At 37.3% G+C, this 25033-nt stretch overlaps 1 protein-coding gene across 4 annotated transcripts in view; it reads left to right on the plus strand.

Moving 5' to 3' along the window:
* Positions 1–627: 627 nt before the first annotated feature.
* The window catches only part of nectin3b (nectin cell adhesion molecule 3b), an 82244-nt gene continuing 57838 nt past the window's right edge, over positions 628–25033 (plus strand). For 2 of the 4 annotated variants that reach the window (XM_046867679.1, XM_046867678.1), the window contains exon 1: positions 628–868. In XM_046867679.1, the coding sequence (XP_046723635.1) occupies positions 775–868 (94 nt within the window). In that variant the 5' untranslated portion in view covers positions 628–774. The remainder of the gene's footprint in view (positions 869–25033) is intronic. The other 2 variants (XM_046867677.1, XM_046867675.1) reach the window with 2 other exon arrangements.

Here is a 25033-nt window from a genome sequence, read left to right on the forward strand (position 1 = left end):
ACTGCTCAGCTGTAAGTTGCTCTGGATAAGAGCGCTTGCCAAATGTCAATAAATGTAAATATATGTCTGACGGATTATTTCAGATCTCCTCCATCCACCAAGCTGCAACTGCTGGAACCCTTGAGCAAGGCCCTTAACCCTCAACTGCTCAGCTGTGAGTTGCTCTGGATAAAAGCGCTTGCCAATCGCCAATAAATGTAAATATATGTCTAACGGATTATTTCAGATCTCCTCCATCAAACTGGTCAAAATCTGTCTGGAATCAGACACAGCAGGTTCATTCGAGGTGTTCAAATAAAGGCCCTTTCAATCCGATCGCTAACAGATTATTCGGTTGCAATGTAAATGCACCTTTTCCTGATTGTTTCTCCATAAAAGCACATCTTCAAATCTTTTACTTTCTTACATGATTCATGTAATCTTTAAATAGTGTATATGTGTATGGATTAGATCAACTCGTACATATCAGATTTAAATCAAATTTCCGTATCCGGACCAGATGGTCGACCGTGAATGGAATGTAGTTTTCCAGAACCACGTGTGATGACCAGTGCTTGTAGTTAGTTTCCAGAAGCAGGCGCTATGCTTCTTAATGGCAAGCTCGTGCACCCCTGTTTTATCCTGCACAGTGGTATGGTCCAGACTCTGCCTCTCTCCCTATGGAGTTGTTGCTGAGGAGCTTTCAGACTTCAGGGCAGAGGGAGAGAGAGAGAAACAGACAGAGAGAGGGGGATCGAAGGAGAGAAAGTAAGAGTGAGGGAAGCAGGCGTTGACATGGCGCTTGGAAAGATTGCCCGTTATCTCAGGAATAACCCGAATCACACGGGCACGCACGTTACACTTCTGATTCTCCTTTGCATCGCATGCGGTAGGTGTTTTTTTTTAGTCTTCTCGGTTGCTGTTTTTAAAAGGTTTACAAACTCCATAACAGCAGATCGACTGTTTGGCAAACTATAACTACGCATCGAAGTCACTCATTGCCTTTGACCAGATTCCTGGCGAATGAACGAGCATTTTTTTAACGAGATTTTTTTTCTTCCTGTAATGACTCAGTTTTGTTGGAGGGAACAGGGGTTTCACGTCCCACATTCGGGGCGCGCGGATGATGTCCAGCCATGTGGACGTATCGGAAAAAAAGTTGATGCTGCAGTTGTAACTTAGTTGACACAAACCGAACCTATATTTTGCATACATATTTTGGCCTCCTTCCAAGTTTTTCTTTACCTCCGGTAAGAGTCGCGTGTCGTGCAGCGGAATCTCGCGCGCTGATTGTGTTCTTTCCGGCTGCCATGGAGACGTGCCGAAGCGGCACTGGAGGAATCTGCAGCCTAAACCGCACTCCAGCTACTGAACTAAACAAACACTGGGTTACAACAGAGCATCCCATCAGAGCCGCTGGGTTTGGATGAAGTTTTGAAACTGCGTCAGAATTTTCAAACTGAATCAAGCAGGCAGTTCTTGTCACGTCTGCACTCAAATTTAGCGTTCACACTGCACGTGCTCGGTCCGAGTATTACTGCAATCCACTTCCAGTCTCAGATTACTGTTCACATTGTCCTGCATATCAGCAGTTAGTTAGTAAGTTAGTTAGTTTTATTGCACAGGGAGAATAATAAAACTATGGGCAACATATCAATGTGATTCATGTGGTTTAATTGTTTTATGGATTTTATTTTTGGACAGCTTCTGTTGTCTCTTACTTTCTAGATAATGACCAGTAAAACTAATTATGGTTAAGATATATTTTGGTTTAATTAACATTGTGATACATCCTGTGGCAAATGAATCTTAAGTATAGTCAATCCAAATAGTGCCTGTTCTTTTCTAGCATCTCTCACCGCAGCCAAAATGAGAGTCTCAGCTGAAGTAGGATCACAGGACAATAAATGTAGATGCTTCAGATATCTGGTAGCAACATGACACACACACACACACACACACACACACACACACACACACACGTCTGTATGCTTAAGTATTACACACAACGTTAAATGGAGCTGCATTTTAATCCAGAACAAGTTGAATGATCATATAAAACGGAAGTAATTATTTTCAGCTTGTGTATTTTAGGTGTCATTGATGCCTTCACTGTCAGCACAGCTAAACCACTATGTTGAATTATGTTACATAGTGGTAAATAGGATTGGATAAGTTAGAGTAACTTGATAGCCCACGCAGCACCTGTTACGCATGCGCTCTGAGCTCAGAGAAATGTCAGTACCATGTTTGATTGTTGATGAAACTGCACAACTGAAAATAAAAAGCAGTATAATTTGTTATCTGCGAAAGCAAGGAATTTAACTGCATCCATTTCACATTTGGGGAAAAATGTGGTGAAAACAAACGACTTTCTAAATGTGTTGCTTTTAGACATTTCACCAAACTCTACGCGTTTCTTATTTACGTTTTAAAGACCTTCAGAAATGTCAAGAAAGCGGAACAAAGAAAGCATGAACAGCTTTAACATCTGGAAAAAAATGTCTTGATAGTTTGTAGGAGATGATCTGGAAAGCAGATTTTACACAGTGTTCTATTCCAGTGGCAGTCTAGTTTAAATTAAACTTGCTTATTTGGTGCATGTCGTGAGGGACTTGTGACGTTCTTTAAATGAGTCACTCAAACTGCAACTAGCTTAAGTATATCTTTTATATTTATTAAAATAACCTGAGCATGAAGATTTTGGTAAGTTTCTGTGGTAACAATCAATGGATCTGTTTAATTCATCCTCACCATTGCAGAATGAAGGCTAATTTTGAGTATCAGATTCCAGTGCCATTTAAGTGAGAGAATTGTTCAGAATTCGAGAGTAAATTTAAGTTTGCGGTTCACATGGTGAGCTTTTGACCGCTTTTGAATGTCTGTAGCTGCTGAATTTGTAAAAAGAATCTGAAATTCATTAATAAAAGACAATAGATTATCGATTTAGCTTTAAGCATGCACCATAGTTGTATATTAACTCCACATTCTGGTATTAAGCAACGAAAATTAAACGGTGTTAATGCTAGAGTTAAGAAGTGATTTCCTCATGTCATTCGACTACGTATTTAAAAATACCCCCAAAATGTTTAATCGCCTAGAGCAACATGATTTTATACACAAGCACACATGACATCCCACCTGTCACCAGAAAGGAACAGATCGAGTTGCTGTCTTTAGTGACAGGAAAAGTAAACGCATCAGTCCAGGTCATGTTTCCAGTTGCTGGGTTTGTTTAAACAGATCAACACCTTGGTCAGGCTGGGACGAGCAAAGCGTTTGTTCAGTTTTACCAACTTATATTTACCACTGAATTCCAACATTGTCCATCCTGGTTTATTGGGCTTATAGATGGAAACAATGTCACCTCTGTGTGTGGCCTCCATGTTGTTGAAGTAAACATTTGTCCACTGATTGGTGATGTTTGCCAGCCGTGCTTGTCTTTTCCTTGTTAAAGTGTAATGTGGCAGTGATTGTGCAGGCATTGTGCTGTGTAGGTCGATTTTATGTTTTAATTAGTGTCCTCTGTTTTCTGCATTTCTGAGACATTATAAAACTGTTAATGTAAAAAAACAGGTGTCAGAAAAATGTTTATATAAACTAAATATTTGCTTCAGATAAATCTCTTTATCTATGATGTAAAAGCTTAGTGTTAAACAAAGGTTATTTGTTTATATGATTTGTTTGTCCTTAGTTTATTTGTTTGATTATAGAGACAGTATTTGTGAGCCAGTTTGTCAGCCTTCTCTGTTCTTTTAATGCTTCAACCCCTGTCATATTTTCATGTTAAACATGTGCTGAGAATTTTATACTGCAACTCTGTCTGTCTGTTGAGGAAATGTGTAAAATCAGTGGGCTCAAAGGTCAGGATAGTCCAGAATACACGTCTCTGTCAGGGTAACCTGAGATCTAAAGGGGTCGGCCGCTTGGGCTGCCTCCTGCAGGTATCTCCACACAGACCTGGTCATTAGTTGCTCTGGCATGAATGATTTCAGCAGGGAAAAGAGAAACAGGATGGGAGGGCAATGAAATCACAAACTTCAGTGTCGTCTGTTTTGCTGCACACAATCTCCTTAAAACTAAAGTGCCTTGTTTTATAGAGTACTTCAGATCTCCTGGGTACCTGTCATAGCCTGGAAATGACTGATGTGTAGTCTCAGGATGTACTAATCCAGTGTGGACTCTTTAGTATTGAATGAATATTGGCCTGAAAACAAATGAATCAGATCTGCTAAATGTGATTTCCTGCTTTGTTATCCCTTCTATACTTGGATGTAACATTGTTTTCTCAGTTTTTTACCGCATAATATTTATTTTTATCACAAACAAAAGCAGGACAAACACTCGCTTATTTGAAATCAGGCATCTCTGGATTCCATATGTTAAAATGGGCTACTTGGATATTTGCATTTCTAGATCTTAGAAAAACTAACTCACAATATGGCCATATTTAGCTGGCTCAATTATTAATACATTTTTATATATATATATATATATATATATATATATATATATATATATATATATATATATATATATATATAATATAAACACATAATATAAACACAAAATTCACAGTTTGGTATGTACCTCAGTTTTTATGTTATGCTTTGGTACATTTTCGGTACAGTTAGGGGGAAGAAATTGAAAACATATCATTTTTTTATTATCAACATTTGTGAACAAAACAACAGTAAATGTGCTACAGAGTAACATTGTGAGATAAAATTCAGTTCTAACTGGTCAAAGATCTTCGTCAACCAGGTGTTTGAATCACTGAAAACTACCCCAAGAAATAGCACTTACCAAATAATTCAGACAGGTCAGGACCATTGTTGGGGTATCGATTGTGACAATAATGCTTCTTTTCTCAGCTGAATCTTCACATGCAATAAATACTAATATCATAATGAATATGTAGAACATTTGCATAGAAAATGTAACAAAGGTAACACGGTTTCCCTCTGAGACTAATAAGTGTTAAATTGAAATATTCACAGACTGCAGTAACGTTACATACACAGATGAAACTGCCCCAAAGAGAAGCACTTATGAAAATACTAGAAATCGGTGCTCCCATTTGAAGTCATCTAATTGTGCTTTCTTGTGAAAGTACTGGGTGTTATACCAATTGAGAAGATTTTAGAAATTGTTCAAATTGTTAATTGTTTAAATCATACAAAAGACCCCAACAAATAGCACTTACAAAATAGTTCAGGAAGGTCAGAGCCATTGTTAAGGTATTGGAAAACCTTTTTTTTTTTGTTTCCGACTTGGAAAAAACTCTGTATGACCCTGGCCACTGTATTGTAACTCTGTTTTTCGATGTGTTACTAATTTTCCTATAGCCTCGGCCATCTTTGTGAAGAGCAACAATTAAAATTTTCATATCATCAGCGAGTTCATTGCTAAGAGGTGCCATGTTAAACATCCAGTGGTCAGTATGAGAGAATTATACTTAAAGCACCAAATTTTAAACGGCTCTAATACAAGATACACATATTTGTATGGCCCTGTCAAGTAGACAAAAACATGAACATGATGAATATGACGTGAATTTGCATGGTTACATGACATACAGCTGTTATCACTTCGGGTGTACTCACTTTTGTTGGCAGCTATTTTGACAATAATGGCTGTATGTTATTTTCAGTATAACATTTTACTTTCATACAGTACTGTACTGCTTTACCTGCTGCACATTGACTACTCTAAAATATATACAAGTTTTTGAGATACTGTATCTATCTAAAAATATATATCTCACACACACGCACACACATTGAATACCCTGAAATCACGTCAGTCCTCAGCTGCAACAGAGCTGCATAAGCTAAGCTTTTTTAATTATGGGCAACCCACAAACCATATATAGTTTTAATAGTGTTGGGTGGAGGCAGCCAGCTTGTCGGTGGTTTTGTTCCAATTGCTGTTCACTTCACAAGCAGCAGAGGCCTCTACAAATGACAAGAGGCCCCTTTAAAGCAGCTCCTACAATTATTATTTAATTATTAAAGTTGGGGGTTGTGTATTGCATCACTATTGAAAATGCACATTCAGTGAGCTCCACTATTATTGGTTTAATGAGACAAGATGACTTATGTTTTGTTAATTAGCTTAAGCTCACATTATTGATAAAATACATGTACTTTAGTTAAAGAATTGATTTCTAGTAAAACAACTCTGTCAAACTATATTTCAAAACAAGCCTGTGAATGAGAATACAATTTTTGGGAACTTCTAGAAATGCCACTTTTCAACCCTGAATGACTTCTGAATTTAAAATCAATATGCGATCTTCAGTAGGCCAAAATTAATTTTTGTTCACTTTTTTTTAGTACTTTTATTGTCATTTTCACTTTGCTTAATGTTGTTTTTTTTTACATTACCCACATTGCAATTCAGCCACCTGCTGTGGTACAAGGGAGAATCTTCCTCACTTCAACTTTACATAAAGAGAATGACGTAGCAGCAATTTAATACCCTGTTCATATAGTGTTACCTCTATATCTGTACACTTTACTCAAACAGATAATCAGCAACAGCTTCAACTTTTATGCAAATATTTGTAATTAAATAAACTCTGTTGTAACTTTGCTAACAATAACAATAGGTCATATGGGAACAAAGACTAAACATGGAAAGAAAAATGGAAATACAGCAACCAACCAACAAATTAGCAAGTTTTTATTTACATTTTACTTATTAAAGGTCACTCATGTCTTCCTGTTTTACTGGGGATTAAATATTAGGTGTCTTGGAGGGCAAATTTCCCTATTCATCATCAGGCGTTGCATTGACGGAAAATTTTTTCATCATTTACAGAATTTTGAAAGCATTGACAGAAATTTGTGAAGGTCATCAGTCATTTTGATGGATACAAAACGAGGCACTCCGTCTTTGTGTGCATGAGATTCATCTTCCCATAAGAGAAAATCAAAACCTAGCAGGGGTTTCAGAAAGCACACATTTACTTTAGCACCATAACCGCACACTTTCATATTTATGTGTGGTAAAAAATTTAGAAATGTTTGAAAACTTCAGGTGAGGGCACTGGATTAAGCACGCGATCACTTGCAGATGCACAACTCATTTATCCACACAACTGGATCTGGGCAGATCAAACATCTGTTGTCTGGCTAAGTGTAGTGGGTGGGACCGGCTTTTGCTACAGATATTAATTACACAGTTGTTTCATTTCCAAATAAGAGTGATCACTTATATATACATTATAACATTATTAATTCATTGTTGCCAGTGGTAAGGAAATCGTTTATTCTTGTTAAAACATAGCTATTTACTGTGTGTGAATTTGCTGTATATCATTGTTTTTTTATTATCTCATCTAGTGGCAAGGAGAATACAGTATTTCACAACTGGATATGATGATGATTAATTAGAGATCTTTTTGTACAAATGTTACATGACCGATAAAATGAAACTTGTTTGAAATTTTTACAACTCTGTCCATCAACATGCTCTATGTCCCTCTTCTATCCAGGGATGATAAAAGTGGCTCCCAGATGAATAAAAGTATTTACGTCTTCATTCGTTCAACTTTGATAGAAACTTTTGATAGAAGTCATGTGACAATCTGACATTTAAAAAAATGCATGTTAGAAGATGCGTTTAGAATGTGCTGTAGAGCGTCTGTAACATTAAAGGTCACTAAACATGCTACTAAATAAACAAAGCATAAGTTTGCCTTCCTTTCTCTTTCTTGATTTCCCTGCATCAGTCTTTTGTTACTGTTCTTCCTCATTGCTCATCTTCTCTCTTTCGTTTCTCAGATCAATAAAAGCATTAAAAGGTTGCACTGGGTCGAGAGATCAGTAGCAAATGCTAACTCAATCCTTCTGCACTTCTCCTGCTCCTCCAGTGCTCAGATCTGTGCAGCTCGGCCTGCTGTAGCTGAAAAGGAAACATTCTTTCATTATTTATGACTAAGCCAGACTTTGCATCGAGGGGAAAAAAGCAGTTGGATTCATGAATGTTTTGCGGATGTTTTGTTCCCCAGTTGCCCGATCAGAGATGTTTCCAATTGGTGAGGGCTTTTATGAATTATAAATGATCTCCTTTTATATATACAGCTTTTAAAATGGATTCCTAAGAACTTAGCAGGAAGGCCGTATGCTCTTTAGCTGTTCATTTCGCCTTTTCTACCAACCATGACTTGAACATTTTGCAGTTCCAGTGTGCTGAAGGGTTAAATGAAGACCAGCCCAAGCCAAAAATAGTATCTTTATTTAAAGTTGATCCCTGCTTGTGGATTCTTGGTTGTGGAGTTATTTGAATTCAGTAAGTCACTGTACCATAGACAGGCTGTAATTAAAACCATCTGGGTAGCAGCCAATTATTTCAGCCTCCTGTAAATCCTATGCGGGCGCATGCACGCGTGTGCGTGTGGCTTTGCCCTACAGCTACAGCTTTCACTTTGTAACTTTTTATTATCGTCAATCATCAATATTCTAATACTCCCTCATTATGAATCGGTTTACTTATGTATTATTGGAACAAACAAAAAAAGGAACTTTTTTCAGAGCACTCTACCATAGAGCTTTGTTTCTGCTAGCAGTCCTGTGCTAGCATTAATCTGTAATTGTAACAAATTCACAAAAAGTAGCACACCTGTTTATATTAAATAGATCTGGTAATTGAGGAATGAGCTAATGTAATCCATTAGTTTAGAGAAAAATGTCTATATAAAACAAAGTACCGTATTTTCCGGACTATAAGCCGCTACTTTTTTCCCACGCGTTGAACCCCGCGGCTTAATCAATGAAGCGGCTAATATATTGATTTTTCCTGGGTTTTTCCCGGTTTCACAAACTTCAAGCCAAAAAACTGAACCCCATAACATTAGACCTATGAAATTGCCGAACGGGTTCAGGTGAATCAATGAAACTCTTTATATTAAATCGTGCTTCCACTGAATCGGGCCGCACCACATCATAAATATGGGTGAGGTTTCTCTGACGTTTGACCTGCCACTCACTCGGACTGTCTACAGGAAAAGCTGAACAGATGAAAAAAAACGGGCATGAAAACACGCACTTCACCTGTGTTCTGAGTTGCACGGCATCACCGATGGTGATTTTTAAAAGCACGACGATGCCAAAAGAAAAACTCCCGAGAGAAATTGTTATGAAAGGAAGGAGGAAGACAGTGAACAATGACTTTCTTGGTAGGCTACTGTTTAGATACAAGTCATGTATCAGGCACTGTCTTTCATTAAAGCCTGTGTAAAGTTCATTAGTTTCAATGTAGTCACCTGCTGCTTATAGACAGGTGCGGCTTATTTATGTTCAAAATAAAAATCTTTGTAAAATTCAGTGGGTGTGGCTTATATTTGGGTGTGCTTAATAGTCCGGAAATTAAGGTAGTTTTTATCACAGTACAGCATGGCAATTCATAGTCACTCATCGCAGGGAAGTGGTAACTGTGGTTAAGATGTTGGACTGCTGAGAAGAAGGTCATGGGTTCAAATCCCACCACTACCATGCTGCCTTTGCTGGGCCCTTAAACAAGGCCCTTAACATTAAGATGCTCAGTTGTATAACTGATATATCAGTAAGCTGCTCTGGGAAAGGGCCTTTGCCAAATGTAAATGTTAATGCATAAAAGTTAAGAGGAATTAAAAAAAAAAAAAAAAAGGAATATCAAATAAATACTTGTTCTGCAACTTGTCCCTGGGCTAAACCGAAACTGTTTCTCCAGCCTCCTCATGCACAAGACTACAGCAAACAAAAACAACTTTCAAAGCTTTAAAAAAAATAAAAAATAAATAAAACAAAAGCTTTCAGTCTTGTCTAGTCTGGTCTCCGAGGTTCACCATAGGTGTTTTGGGGAAAGAGCTGTCTGACTCCATACAAACAATGTTCATTTCAACTTTGTCCATTACCACAGAGTTAGAAAAGAACATGTGCTGGATTGAGTTTCTATCCACAAAAACAAGGATCTGAGCACAAAACAAGTGTTTACGTCTGTTACACAAAAGGCATTGTGATGAACAAAGCAGGCCAGTTTCTTTGTGTACTGCCTGTTTCCATGGATCAAGAGCAGATTTCGGCGCTGTGACACGGCCCGATTCAAAATATGAATGTAGTGTCAGAGACTGACTAGTCAGACATAGAGTTTAGAGGTTTGGCATCCAATCCTGAATTTTTTTTAGTACTGGTACTGACATGACAGTTGGGAAGAAATTAGAAGAACGTAACAATGTTGGTGATTTATTAACGACAACTGAAATGACTTTTTTCTTTAAACTCTTGTTGGCCTGTGGCCTTGGAGAAAACATGCAGGATTCATCTGTTTTAGTCCCAAACGACAGACGATTTTTCTAGCAGATAAATCATTTTATATAAAATAATTATTTTAAGTTATGATTTACCTCCACATTTGCTACAGCTGATTGAGATAATCATGATGTTGAGCACAAGCTTTAAATTACTTTGTCATTTAAATAAAATAATCATGGCTGTATTTGGGAACTGGAACAAAAAAGCATTTGTCTTATTCTCCATTTTTTGCTTTATTTTGTCTGACTCCAGTAATCTAATATCGAATTATGAAATCAAAGTCCTGTTGGTCCAAATTCTTTTATTATTATTATTATTATAATCTTTTTCATTTTGCTATACATTCTATATTCAAAACATCAAACATTACATAAAACAAACACTGGCACAAAATCAGCTATAAATCTAATGCTTCAACTGTGTGGTAATAATTTTGAAGCCACTGCTGGCCAGAGATCTGGAGGAAAACAAAAAAATGACAAGAAATATATTTACTGAAAAACACTAACATTTACTTAAAAGAGTTTGGAATGTATTTTCATTGGTTTTCTTTATATCTGATGACCCACATATCTTTATTTTTTCCATATGTGGTGTATTAAGCGTTGTAAAATGTTCAGTATTCAATAAAACTGCATTTTAAATGTAATGTACAGGTTTTTTCATTTGTTTCAATGTGAAAATAAAAACTTTGCTTGTTCATCACTGATAGCTGACTCCTAAAATTTTGAACCCTTATATAGTTTCAAAAATAAATGTAAAGATTTAAGCTCCGAAATGCAATACAATAGTCTGAATTATGCAACACAAAGCTGTCACTCATGGTAGATTGAACAATCACCTTATATTAATACACCTGTTGCCTAAAAGGTAAAGCGCTAGACAGACCTTTTTTCCACTAGTTATACGCATATCGTTCTAGCAATGTTAAAAACAACACACCTACTAGCCTCGGCGTGATTTACAGATTTGCAGATCTAAGGTTTTGTATGATGATCACAATGTTTTAAATGGAGATGTTTTACCAGATCAGCTATTCTATTAAAAGAAATGATGCAACAGAGGCACTTCTTGAACTTGAGTCTGGTATTAATCTTCAAAAGAAAGGTGCTGAATCACAACCAGCAGCTCTGAGCTGAGCAGCTGTCTCTCTGTGGGTGGGAGGCAGACCTTCTGTCATTGCAGTGTTTATGGACGTCCTTGATATATCCACCTTTTGTCTTGTTCCCGACCTCCCCCTTCCTAAACTCGGCCTCGGAAGCGGATGGATGCCGGTGGTGTCACTGTGATCATATCCAGACAGCATATCGCTTTGTAGGATAACGGGATTAAGCAAACACCTTAAATCTGAAGAGGAAATGTACATATAGGCCCGTATTTTTATTCTGCTCTTCCTGGTTGTGTAGTCTTGTTTAGTGATCGTCCTGTCAGTGTTACTGTAGGTCAATGAATACCAGTTTCCTTTGCTGAAACATTGATGGTCACAATACCTCACCTGTTAATGGCCTTAAGCTTATGTTAACCTTAACCTTATGGTACAGCCAAACTGTCCGTATCAAATTCACAATCTACCACAACTGCTGGAAAATATATCTACTGAATAAACTGTTAGCAAATGGACATACTGCTGTAACAGCTGAAGCAGCATGCCTACCATAAAAACAAAACAGACACAGAAAATTTGTTGCAACTGCTCACACTGCTCACATAGTCTGCTGTAAAGCTGTCACAAGTGAACAAATATTGTTACTGCTGGAGTGCAGGTCTACTGTAAATGTGCTTATTATGTTAAGACTGATTTACTTATAAACCAAGTGTTACAAAGGTTTTCAAGGCTAGAGAATATTGTAATCGTCTGCCTGGTCACAGATCATGAGCAGGGTGTCAGCTCTGTCATAAGGAAAAGCTTGAATGATGTGTCACCAACTGATGCAATGACTAAGGTAAAGACTCATAATAAATGATTATATTATAAATAATTTAATAATATTCAGAATTAGAAATCGTTGTGTATCCGTCCCGTTCATGACCGATCTTGTTTTGTCCTTCCACATTTTGTCCTCCTTAGCCTGTTCTATAGTCCTCTCTTAAACAAAATGTCTTATTCCTTAGGACTTGGTCATCTTTTTTTGATTTGATGCATACTGCCCCAGTTGTCAGAGCTGTCACTGCCTCTGCATTGTGTAGAGAGGTTCAGACTATTTCTGAGTTGAAATACTCTTACGCTTACAAAGAACTGTCTATGGGATGATGTCCTTTTTTTTTTTTTTTCCCCACTGTCGCTTTTTAATGAGGCTTCTGTGAAGTTTTTTTTGGGGGGGAGGGAGCGGTTAGGGATGATTGATGTGCTGAAAGATAACATTTATTAGTAAGCAAACTGTGAATGTGCATATTGTCATGTAGTCAATGATAAATAATTAATAAATAGTTAAATAAAGCTTAGCGCCTAAAAGTAAAATGCTGCCTGATCATTGATATTCATTCATTCAGGTATTTTATTTTTACCTCAAAGGAAGACAACGAAAATAGCAAGCAACGCTTATTAACAAACTGAAAGTTTTTTTTTTTTCCAGAAGTATACCATGATGCGGTTAATGGTGTGATGAAGGAGAGGTATTGTTACCACCTCAACACTTCCAGCTACTGTAGAACACCAACTCCCGGTGTTAAAAAGGGGAACGCCCACCAGCCTGGTTAAGTTAGTATCTACCCTGCATAAAAGTATTTCCCATTTCAGAAAACTGAAAGTTACAGCTTTACCCATGTGTGCTGCAAAGCACCGACAGAACACAGCTAAACACTGAAAGTTTTTGATTTGTAGTGTTGCCAGTACTGCTTTTCTAGAAAATAGGCAATCGTTATCATCATCAGAGCAGTCAGAATTGTGTAATTGTCAAATTATATTATTTTAACAACTGTTTCATGTTGCTGACACTGCTGTGGGAACTGTTTGGAGCTTGGAATTGGGGCTTTACATGGAGTACAAGGAGAAGTGGAGTAAAATATCAGCTCTTGAACCGCTGCACAACCAATCAAATTAATAGACTGGAACTAAGTGTTGTGTAATGAACCACATGGTCTTCATTGAACAAATGATCATTTAACAACATTTATTGGTATTTGACTACATTTCTGAGATGATGTGATGCGCAATTAATATTCCACAAATATATTGTATTGCCAGGCAAGTCATATCGGCTATTTGATGGACCAGTAATGAACTATTTAAAAAATTCCTGGATTGTAATTCTCTCTCTTCATTACTGTAAGCTGAAACTGAGCACAGAGCACCGATTTTAGCCCCCAGCAGTGTGTCTTCATACTGTGTGGTATTAATTATTTACCCCATGGTTAACCAGAGTTGTTTGACTAATTACTTTCCCTTTCGGCGCAGTCTCGCGCATGAACAGGTCTTGCTTTATTTGTCGTTTACGCTCGTTTTACAGTGCAACTTAATGCTGCTGCTTGCAGGCTTATAGATTAATTGAGATGTACAAGGGTACACAAAGTACCATATTTTCCAGACTCTTAGACACACCCTCAAAATCAATATACACTGTATAATTTACATTAATGTACAGACTTTTTTTATCCCCCCACCAATAGTATTGTCTCTTAAACAACAATTTAGTACACATATTGATTGAGTTTAAAATCATGATGCACTTAAAAGAATGCAGATGGTTTTATATTGGATGGGTAACATTCCATTTTGAGTTCTCATGAAAAAAGAAAAAGGCATCTAATATGTTTTTACTCCAGAGAGGACGAAGCACACCTAAATATATTTGAGAAGGGACTTATTTTGCTAAAGGTTATGTTTTCGAATGGTTCCAGTGTTGGCTCTGTGTAGAGTGTGTGTGATTTGGTAACAGTTTATTTTTCACAGATGTGGCTACAGGAATGCTAAACACAGTAAACGCACACCACATACACAAAAGAAAATGGGGTCCTTTCCCTGTTTTGAGTTCCTGTTATGGATGAGTTCTGCAGAGTCGTCCATTTCATTTGCAAAATCAATGCACTTTTTTTTTTTTTTTTTAAACACCATCTCTTAATGGTTCTTATAAATATTAGAATAAGGATCAGCTTGTGTTTTAAAGGTTTCCAAAACATTTGAGGGTTTCGTACTGTTTTCACTAGGATGAGAAAGCGGCGAAGTTGAACAGGCTTTTATTTTCAGTCTTATGGATGTCCTGAGGTTTCATTTAGTCCTTTTTGTTGTGTCCTTTAATTGTGCCCATTTGGTAACTGTGTGTGTGTGTGTGTGTGTGTGTGTGTGTGTGTGTGTGTGTGTGTGTGTGTGTGTGTGTGTGTGTGAAATATGGGTCACATTTCATACAAGTTTTGCATATCTGCTGGGTGACTGCTTGACCTTTTCCCTCCTTGAGTTTGAAGTCATACTGATGTGTGCACATGTTGGTATGATTATGTAGGTTTTTGCTTCCTTTACTATGTACAAAGTACATTAAATCTGGGCTTTTTGCACAGTGAGAAAGGAGCATGATGGTGTACTGTTATAAGAAAATCATCCCAATGACCGCACTGATTATTTCCCTAAAATATTATTTCCCCTATATATAGATGATTAATGATGATTTTTGTATAGGTCTCCCCAAATTTTGTATTACACTTTTATCGCAGCAGGTTGCCACTGGTACATGTCATGCGGAGACTTCCTTTTATACTTTTTACGTACATGCAGAACTTCTCACAGGAAACCACCATAAGTATTTATTAGAGTGTGATAATGGGACACAAGTTCATGGGAGGCAGTCCCATTCAAGTCCATCTAAAGTCTGTATTACTTTAGAAAAGATAATGTATAAGAATGAGCACATTAATATAAACCTATGATTTGCAGCTGCACTGCACTATAATTGCAGGTTAAAGAAAATGAATCAACACTTTCTGACCTATCAGATTCCAGAATGCAGTCATGTTGTAAAATGCTTATTTTTTGCTTCTAGATTTTAGTATTGAGAAATCAGACCTGAAATTTAGTCATTATGTACTGGGAGTTGTTTTTTTTGGGTAGTGTCTATTTCTTGGGTAAACTACGATTCCGTTCTGAAACATTTTGACATTTCCTAATGTTGTCGCATTGTCCTAAAAAATTATGAAATAATTTTCTTTTCATTATTTTATTTGATTAAGTCATATTCTCGTTTATAGAATGTTTCGATGCTGACTGTGTGTACATTTACTGCTGTTTTATTTTTGTTTAATATTTTTTTGTCCTTCTGTCCTGCTTTTCTCATTCTCTCTCTCAAGAATGCGCATGCTTAGTAACAAGGTTCTGGCTGCCATGCCGAAGGATGAGCGTTTTATTGGCATCATTCATTCTGTGTCATTGAAATGTAGTGGAACGTTTTTTCAATGGCTGTAATTATGAGGATGCTGTGCTTCTCGTGGTAGATGTCTGTCACTCTTTATTTTAAAACTGCCTCATCATATTGCAGTGATGACTGCTAACTTGGCTTGAAGCTCTGCATTATTTGCACCCCGTTTACGCTTAACTTTTTCATTTTACATGGGCTGCTAGAGAGATATATAGCATTAGTTTATTGGACAGATAGAACATCTGAAATCTGCACAGACTCCCAGTGCCTGTTCAGAATTATAGCCTTTAAAATACAACAGATGCCTGCACAGTTTGATTTCTCAGAATCACACTTTTTTGCAGTTTGTGCTCCAAGCTGCTGTCCGCTCACAGTGCAGTTTGTAAAGAAACGTGCTGTGTGTAGCAGGCTCCCTATTCATCCATCTTTTCACTCCACACTGTCATTCTGGTGTAAATGTTCCTGTCACTAAATGTTCCATCCGCATGTGTTTCATAGTCATTTAGTGCCCGTATGACTTTACTCTGCCGGGTGTCACTATTTATTCTTCCTGCATTAGATGCATTTTCCAGCTTATACTTTTTTATAGTGATTGACATCTTTACATACACTGGACAAAAGTTTACGGACACCAGACAGTGTATTTATGGAGATTTGTGCTCATTCATCCACAAAGGCATGAATAAAGTCAGGTATTGATTATGCTGAGGAGGCCTGAGTTTCAGTGAGCATTCAGTCATCCCAAACCATAAATCGTCTTCGCAGAGCACTCTTTATGCTTAGGAGCATTGTAATACCAGAACTTGTTTGGGCCTCCTAGTTCAAGTGAAGGGAAAATTTTATGTTACCACTTCAAAAGGCATTCTACATAATTGTGCGCCTCCAACTTTCTGGTACCAAGGTTGGGAGGTGGTAGATTAGTGGTTAAGGATTGGGCTTTTGATCTGAAGGTTATGAGCTCAAATCTCTCCTGGGCCTCTGTGCAAGGCCCTTATCCCCATAGCTGCTCAGTTGCACGAATGAGATAAATGTCATCACTCTGGATAAGGGTGTCTGCTAAATACCGGAAATGTACCAGTTCAGAGAAGAATGGAAACATATGGCTGGAAAAGTCAGATGTCCCAATACTTTTGCCCATGTAGTATATATTATATAGAGCATTGAACTAATATAATATGATGATGAACAAACTTTTTAAATGCTTTATTGTAGCTTTGGTGGGTCTTCAGCTTCTACATACTGTTGCGTGTCATATGTCAAGTGAGTTGAAAGATCATGTCAGTTTTATTTTTATAGCTTTATTTTCCCCAAGTCTTCTGAATAGCACTTGCTTTCAGAGTTTGAGCTGCTGACATGAAGTCGACTTTCTTTTTCTTATTTGCTGCCTGGTGTCTCTCTGAGGAAAACTGAAGTCTTTCAGTCCAGCAGCCCACACCGTGTGTGTGTTTACGCCTTCTTTCACTCTTTAATTAGCCTGTCCCCTTAGAGCTGCTAAATCGGGACTCCTAAAAGCGGGTCTTTTTGGCATTGCTACAAATATGTGTTTACATGCCGTCTGAGTTGTCCTCCTTGCCTATACACAATGACTAGCTAGTTGCTTGCTTATTTTTCCGCTTATGTGTGTAAACCATGGTGTCTGACCCCTCTTTGTTCATGCCTTCCTCGACCGCCCTTGTATGCAGAAGCGAGTTAGATCTGTAGACCACGGCTGTTTGAAACATCAGTTGAGATTGAATCATCACAGTCATCTGTTTGTGTCGGAGATCAGACTAACTCACTCAGCTGGGAGATATTCCTGTGTGGCCAAACTTTTGAAGCGTTTATGCTTTTTTTTCTTTCTTTTCTATGTGGCCAAAGTTGTGCAGTATTTTATATCGGCATGTATTCCCATTTCCCACCCATCCCGTCTTGTGGACTTTGAAGGGGAATTCAGGAAAAGATAGGATGGGCAATTTTCCTAGACTGTAGACAGTCGTCCAGACTCCTAAAGATTTAAGAGGCTTTGTTTTTACAGTACAGTGTGTTGGAGTTGAGCTTTACCTACCGCAGCATGCAGCTTGTACATATGTTCCTCATGACTTGATGGCAGCAACACTTACTTTTCAATGATAAATTATTAATGATTAGCTCTTGGCCACTAATCATGGAATATGACACATCAAATATATTTCGAACATGCATTATATAAATAAATACAATTTCAGACTGGTAGGGCTGTTATTCTTTTTTACAAAAATAGCATGGGAAAGTCTTTCTAGACCTAATGAAGTACTGTCTCTACTTCAATGAATGGCTTCTTATATTTTGCTAAACCCAGGCTATTCTTGATCGTTTACTTACAGGCCTCTGAGCTGTATGAGAATGAACTGGCTCTCTACTATACCATGTTGTCACTGTGTGTGAACAATAAAATCTCCATGGGTTGTTTTTACCAAATTTATGAAAGTTTTTAACTTTTAGCCCAGATTTCCCTGTCTCTGTAGCCAATCTTTGGTCTATTGCAATTTGTTAATTGAAATAGATGAATGTAATAAGCAGCAACAGGAGATTTATTACTGAATTCAGCCATTGTTCAGGGGTTACTGAATGATGACCAGTGTTTAAAAAAAAATTTTTTTGGCTTTGCTACAGTAGTTTTGAGTCACCTTATATATACTTTATTGGGTCAGAATCCACCAATTGACCATTGATGGTTTTGAGTTTATTTCCCAGGTTTTTTTTGTTAAAGGGAGTTCAAGTTTATTGATGGTGATATTCCACTTGTACATGCCATTATGTCTGACAAAGCTGTGTATAGCTTAGAGTGACTTTCAGGTGGATGCTTTCCCTTTTTGAGCCATGTTCCACTGAGTAGAAACATCCCTTCACTAAAGTGCATTCTTAGCCTTTATAAGACTAATCAATCTACTAGTGCAGGCTGTGAATATTAAGCAAAACACTGTCAACCAACTGTGCTCATTAATGTATTAGACAAAATGAAAACACAAATGAAAGTAAGTGAACGCTCTTTTTTCAGAAAGCTGCTTTTTACAGTTGTTGCTAAACTTAATAAATAAGTTTGAACACTTTGATTAGTTCTGCATGAATATATTTTCTTAACTGCTTGGCTTGGTAAGTTGAACTACTTCACTGTGTCTGCGTCCAGACCGCTGTCTGCCAGTTGCTGACCCCTAATTTACACTCTTTCTGCTGGGAATTTAAGACTTTTCTTTTATTGATACAGTTTGAGAGGTGTATAAAGTCCAGGATATGTGAAGGAGATGTTTGAACAACTGGGACTTTCCAAAGGCGTTTTCCTGTTAAATCATACACATGCATCAAATCTGTGTTTTATAAATCATAGCTCAGTTACTGGCTGACAAATGCGGGCCGAGGACAGGAAGCACTTTCAGTCTAGGGTGTCTGATAGCATTGTGGGAGGAAGCGAAGAGGAAGAGCCCCTTCGTGCATTGAGATGTTATCAAGGCGGTAGCAAGAGTTATTCTCTTGGATAGACTTTTTATTATTTTTATTTAGTCGAATTTTTTTCTTGAATGTAAGAAGCTCAGTAGAAAAGAGTCAAATTTTTTGGGGCTTGCTTAATCACTAGGGGTCTGTGATTGAGCTGGTTCAAAAAGACTGTCTAGCGTCCTAAAGGGATCTTGTTTTTATTCTTTCTGGTGGAATTATTAAATGTTCTGTCTAAAACCCCCAAACGAGGGTTTTTAATTTAGAAAAGGTGCCATGTCCGACTAAAACCCTTCCAAACTAGTCATTTTAAACATCCAAAGAAATTGCGAGTAAACACTTTTTACCCCAAGTCTCTGTGTGTACATTACTCTGCAAAAGATTTGAAGTGTTTAAAATCTACGGTCATTTTTCGGAAAAAAGTTTTCTCCTGGCTGCAAAGATTTTGGCACCCCGTCCCTTCGTATTCTTTCTCTTTTTCATCCGGACCTGACCTTTCCTCTTACTCTCGACGGAGTTTACCCCAATTCAGGGAAATAGCATTACCCTTTGAGAGAGTGATGGAAAAGAAAACCCAAAATGAAAACATTGGTTTGTTCCATTACAGGGGGAGGTGGAGGGATCAGGGTAGTAGACAGATTTGACGTGGAAATGACAAACAGCAGTTTCAGTTCTATCTGTTTAGATCATTAAACTCTGATGGGTTTTAAATTACAATGTTGTGAGGTTAAGCTCAAAGCCTGAAATAGAGGCCAGTGGTTATTAATATTTGGGATGTGATTTTAGGCCGTCATTAGTTTTACAGTTTGTGAATAATTTTTTTTCCATAAGGTAATTTTCAGTTTGACACAAATCATTTGGGTTTGGTCGCCACACAGTAGCACATAGGGGAAGCTGGTTATCGAGGGAATATCTTGTGAATCATTTATTCTCTCGGTTTAATTTCCGCTGAGGTCACAGCAGCACTCATTAATCTCTTATTATCCCTCACACTCTTCCTCTGGCGTTTACATTAAACATTGTCCATTATAGAGTGACTCTCACATGGGGTTCCCTGTGCTATAAACAGCTTAGTTGCCATAAAAGCTCTTTCTTGCACTCCTCGTGCTGTGTGTGTGTGTGTGTGTGTGTGTGTGTGTGTGTGTGTGTGTGTGTGTGTGTGTGTGTGCGCGCGCATGTGTATACGTATGTGTGTGCTCAAGTGCCAGCAGTGGGTAGAGTCTGGCAGACTGCTTGCTTCGCTGTGGTCTAGACTGGAGCGAGAAGCTCACTGATGGAGCCCTATGAGTCACTCTCCCCGACCACTACCTCCGTGTGAGAGCATCAACTTTGCTGCTGCCCTGTGGAGAATGAGGGCCGGACCTCTGTGCAGCTGCCACACACATACACACACCACACACACACACACACACACACACACACACACCACACACACAATCGCAAGAATATTGACCAGGCTTGCTCATCTGACCTCTGCATTATGTTGTTATTTTGGTCTGTTTTCTGTCATTGCATGTTTGTCAGCTCATGGAAGACTAATGAGCTGACAGTTGCAGGATGGCCTGACCTTTAGTGCTTCATACGACTTGACTTATGACTACCAGCCTTCAAGTGCCATATTTCATAGATTATAAGTCAACAAAATCCTGCAAATAGAATTTATGTAGGTGCTTTTATTTTCCATGATGTTTTTCTAGGTTTTACGAGATTTACAAGATCTCGTGTTCTCGTAGTTCAGTGTCAAAATTTTTTACTACAGTCTTGACTTTAATCTCCTCAGGTCTGAAAAAGAGTATGTCCTTATTGAGAAGTCATTAGAGAAAATGTTGAATACTATATGTTAGGGCTGTAGCTGTCGATTTTTTTAGTATTCGATTATTCTACAGATTATTTACTCAAATGATTGGAGAGGTAGTACTTTTTCTTTATTAAAGTCCAATACTAAATATATGAGACAATAATAATAAGACGGGTCTCTTAAAATGAACGTCATTTGTTTCCGTTTCCGAAAAATTTACATTTTTATTGCAAACAAGAATGTCTGTGAAAATTAACCCATTTAGTGCATTTAAAGCAAACATAAATATGATATAAATATATAATAGATTTGTATATTTTTATTTATTTATTTGATCTTTTTGAAAAAGCTAAACGCTCTATACAGTGTTCATTGTTTTGGTTTGAAATGATCCCAAACTCAATTTATTTATTGCTGTTCCGCCATTTTTCATTCTGCAGCGTCTCCTGTGTTACTTGTCGAGAGCGCTCCAGAGTATACCAGGTGGTGCGTCATTATAAATGTTAATTTTAGCCCTACTATAGATTCATCCTTTCTTTATACGGTGCATATTGCTGATTGGTGATAAATAGACACTGCGAATTTGAAGAAGGGGGCAGATTGGAGCTAGCATTTAAATTTCAGAAATTAACCTTTATTAATGTCAGGAATTCTATGATTGTTAACAAACCTAATATGTTATTAGTTGTAATTACCGGTAAGCTAAATGATAGTTTATATAATGGCTGCAACAACTAATCAATAAAATTGATAATAATAGATAATGAAATTTGTTGACAACAAATGCCGTTATCGATTAGTTACGGGTTAGCACGACGGCAAGATCACACAGCCACTTGTGTAATGGCGGAGAGTACAGGGTCAACTGGCAACAGGAAAAAAAGTGTGTCCCCCAAAGTCGCGGATGAGGGCAAAACATCAGAATGGTAAGCAAAAACTGTATAATCCTCATTATGTGAAACTGGTATAGTTCAATGTTGTGTAAACTATTTGTTTGCTAACTTCGGGAACTTCGCTCTGGATCTGTTCTGTTTTGACTCGCAAGCATCAGGTTGCGCAATCAGCTCCCTCACAACATAGTGATGGATTCAATTAAAAGGTGTGAACAAACACTAAATCTAAAAGCAGCAAATGACATTTTAGTCACTGTTGTGGTTTTCAGTGAATGATTCTGCATTTGTACACCAATGCATATTATTTTTTCTTTTTTTTTTTAAATCAAGCCTGTTCGCTTGCTGCGATTCTGTTTTATTCTCTTTTTATAGCATTTGTCTACTACAACGTTAACTTATTTATTTTCGTAATTTCGTGATCTGTTTTCATGATTTACTGCGGCTTTACTACATTCAAACGTTCTGTGTTTGTATAGTTCATTGATGCATATATCATTTAATTAATATACAAAATTAAATTAATTATATATTCTAGATGCTTATATCTTTAAAACTCAACATAATGTCAAAATACATTTTTTTAAACAAAATTGTCAAAGTTACTATATTTTTATATAGATTTTCTTTAAGCATGGTTGTCAAATTGCCATCTGCAGTTATTATTAAAAACCAATACAAATGTTGATTTACACAAATTGCTTTGCCTTGCATACTCAAATGCTGGGATTTTTTTTTTACAGTAAAAAAACAACCCAGCATGAGTGAATTTGTTCAAGGAGAAAACCCCCCTTGAACTCTACAACAAAGCAGCCACTATAAGCTTTAACATTTAGTTTAAAAAATGTTATACTCAGTATGTGGCTTTTGCATTTTTTAAATACACATTTATACATAAATCCCTTGAATTATTGTTTTATATAGTTATAATAAGCAAAACATCAAAAAACAATTTATATATAGACTATATGTGATAGACTATATTTGATAGTCTCTATGATAATGTAGATATTTATCGTCAGTTATCCCAAGTCTAAAGTGTAACCATATGACTTCTCATTCTTTAGTTAATAAAACCTTTGTGTGAAAACCAACCTAAGATGAAAACAAAAACTTATCAAAACAACTTTTTTTTTGAGGTGGTAACAGTAACTCCACTTCATGTCAAGCTGAATCCCATCACCCTGTCTTTGATTGTTTTCCTATAACAACATGTCCCCAGTGTTAGATTACCTTTATAAATCTTATGATGATGACTCGTGAAATATATCTTTTTACTGCATCATCCATCCATTGGTTAAAGACCATTTTGGTAAAAAAAAACAAAAAAAAAACCAACAATATGGTTGTTTAGAGTCTCAGCCCAAGGCATTGTCATCACTAATGAGACAATTAGGGTGCTCGTATTTACATTCCATTTAAGTGGAAATTAGAAAAGCAGATGATATGGGGGTTGTCGAGGGATAAAAAGGATTAGATGACTTTAATAATTAAATATTTGGTGTTTTCTATTATTTGATTAGCAGGAAAAGGTGGTCTGTACAGAGTATTAAAGTGTACAGCGTAGAGAATACTGAGAGTATACTGAAGCATAGAGAATAGTGAAGCATAGAAAACATTGAGAGTACTGAATTGTAGAGAATACTAAAAGAAAACAGTACTAAAGCATAGAGAATACTGAGAGAATACTAAAGCACAAAGAATGCCAAAGCTTGGAAAATGGTGTGTAAAGGTGTAGAGATAAGTGAGATTACTACACCTGTAGTTACTATTTCTTCTATAATAGCAGAGCCACCATAAAGACACTACAAAATGGGCATATTGCAATTAGGCTTATTCAGAAATTATTACATGCACAATACTGCTTTGCCACTGTACCTACTACAGGAGAAAAAAACCTTCAGCATTATATTCTGTTCCACATAAACAGTGTCTCACAAACTAAACACCTCAGCGTCATCTGCCTCTAATGTGGTTGCAGCCATTTGGCCACTGGAGCCAGACCAGGTCATTTGTCTTCACGAGGGGGTGGAATGGGACTATTAACGTCCAGCATGCATTCCTCCACCAAAACTCAAGCAGCTGAAGCTATACAGTCTCCTTTATGTGAAACCAGAAACCACACGGAGCCTGCTGCTAAACATAATAACGATTCAGCCTCCACCTAGGTGCCTATATACCACTCTATACACAAAGAGCGCACACAAGCTACTCCTCAACTTTTTTTTCTTCTTTTTCATAGCCTAAAAACCTAATAATCAATTAACCTTTTCCCCCTACTCCTCATTTTTTCTTCATGACTCCTTGAGAAGTAGGTAGCATTAAGATCTTAGAAAGGCCTACACATCACGTCCATGTTTCTTTCTCCTGTCTGTCCTCGCACATACAGGCACCGCACATACTCCCTCCAGGCTCCGGTGGGTCTGCGTGATGGGTACAGAGCGAGCTGGGTTCAAAGTCTGCCCTTTCTCATCCCTCCTGTCGAGAACACCTGTCCGTCTGCTCAGAATTCCCCAGCCGTACCTCCTCCATAGCTCCAGTTTGTTCTCCTGAAAACACCTCATGTGGTTCACGGTTCATGCCAGGTTTTATAAGTAGATTTTGTAACCGGATGGTAAAATCCGACTATTGTGATCTCGTGGCTCAACAAGAAGTCAATCTTGGGTCACACAGAAATGGATCATGTAACTATGTATTATATAAGAGTGTTTAACAGCAGGGTACATATTTTTTTTTCCAGCAGAATTTGTTATTTTCCGAGTTTTTCCCATCGTAGTTTGGCAGGTGGAACAATTTGTGGAATGAAAATGATTCACATTCACAGTAGACCTTAAGGTTTCATTTTCAATCAGATTTTTAGACTGTGTTGTAATGATTCATTTACAGTAAAGGGAACAAAGCATTCGGATAGTTATTGCTACATGAAATATATAATCATTCCAAACCTCCCTGTCAGGACAGTCAGTTCAAAAGCATGCATGTGGAAGTTCTTGAAACCAGAACTAATCTTTCTTTGACTAATACTAAAGAAGTTAAGAGAGAAATCAAAAGTCACTTTTTTTTCAAGTTGACTTTCCAAATGACCTGAAAGCAGCAGGAACAGCATTTTTACAGTCAGCTATGTTCTCACAAAACCTCTCTGCTAAAAACAACCAAAAAGGTTTTTTTTTTTAGTTTTTTTTTTTTTTTTTTTTAGAAGAAGTAAAGAAGTGCATGTCTAAAAGCCTTTACACAATTTAGAACTATTTTGGAACAATATGCTTTGGTCAAATGAAACAA

Source organism: Silurus meridionalis, chromosome 15 (assembly GCF_014805685.1).
Source record: "Silurus meridionalis isolate SWU-2019-XX chromosome 15, ASM1480568v1, whole genome shotgun sequence".
NCBI lineage: Eukaryota > Metazoa > Chordata > Actinopteri > Siluriformes > Siluridae > Silurus > Silurus meridionalis.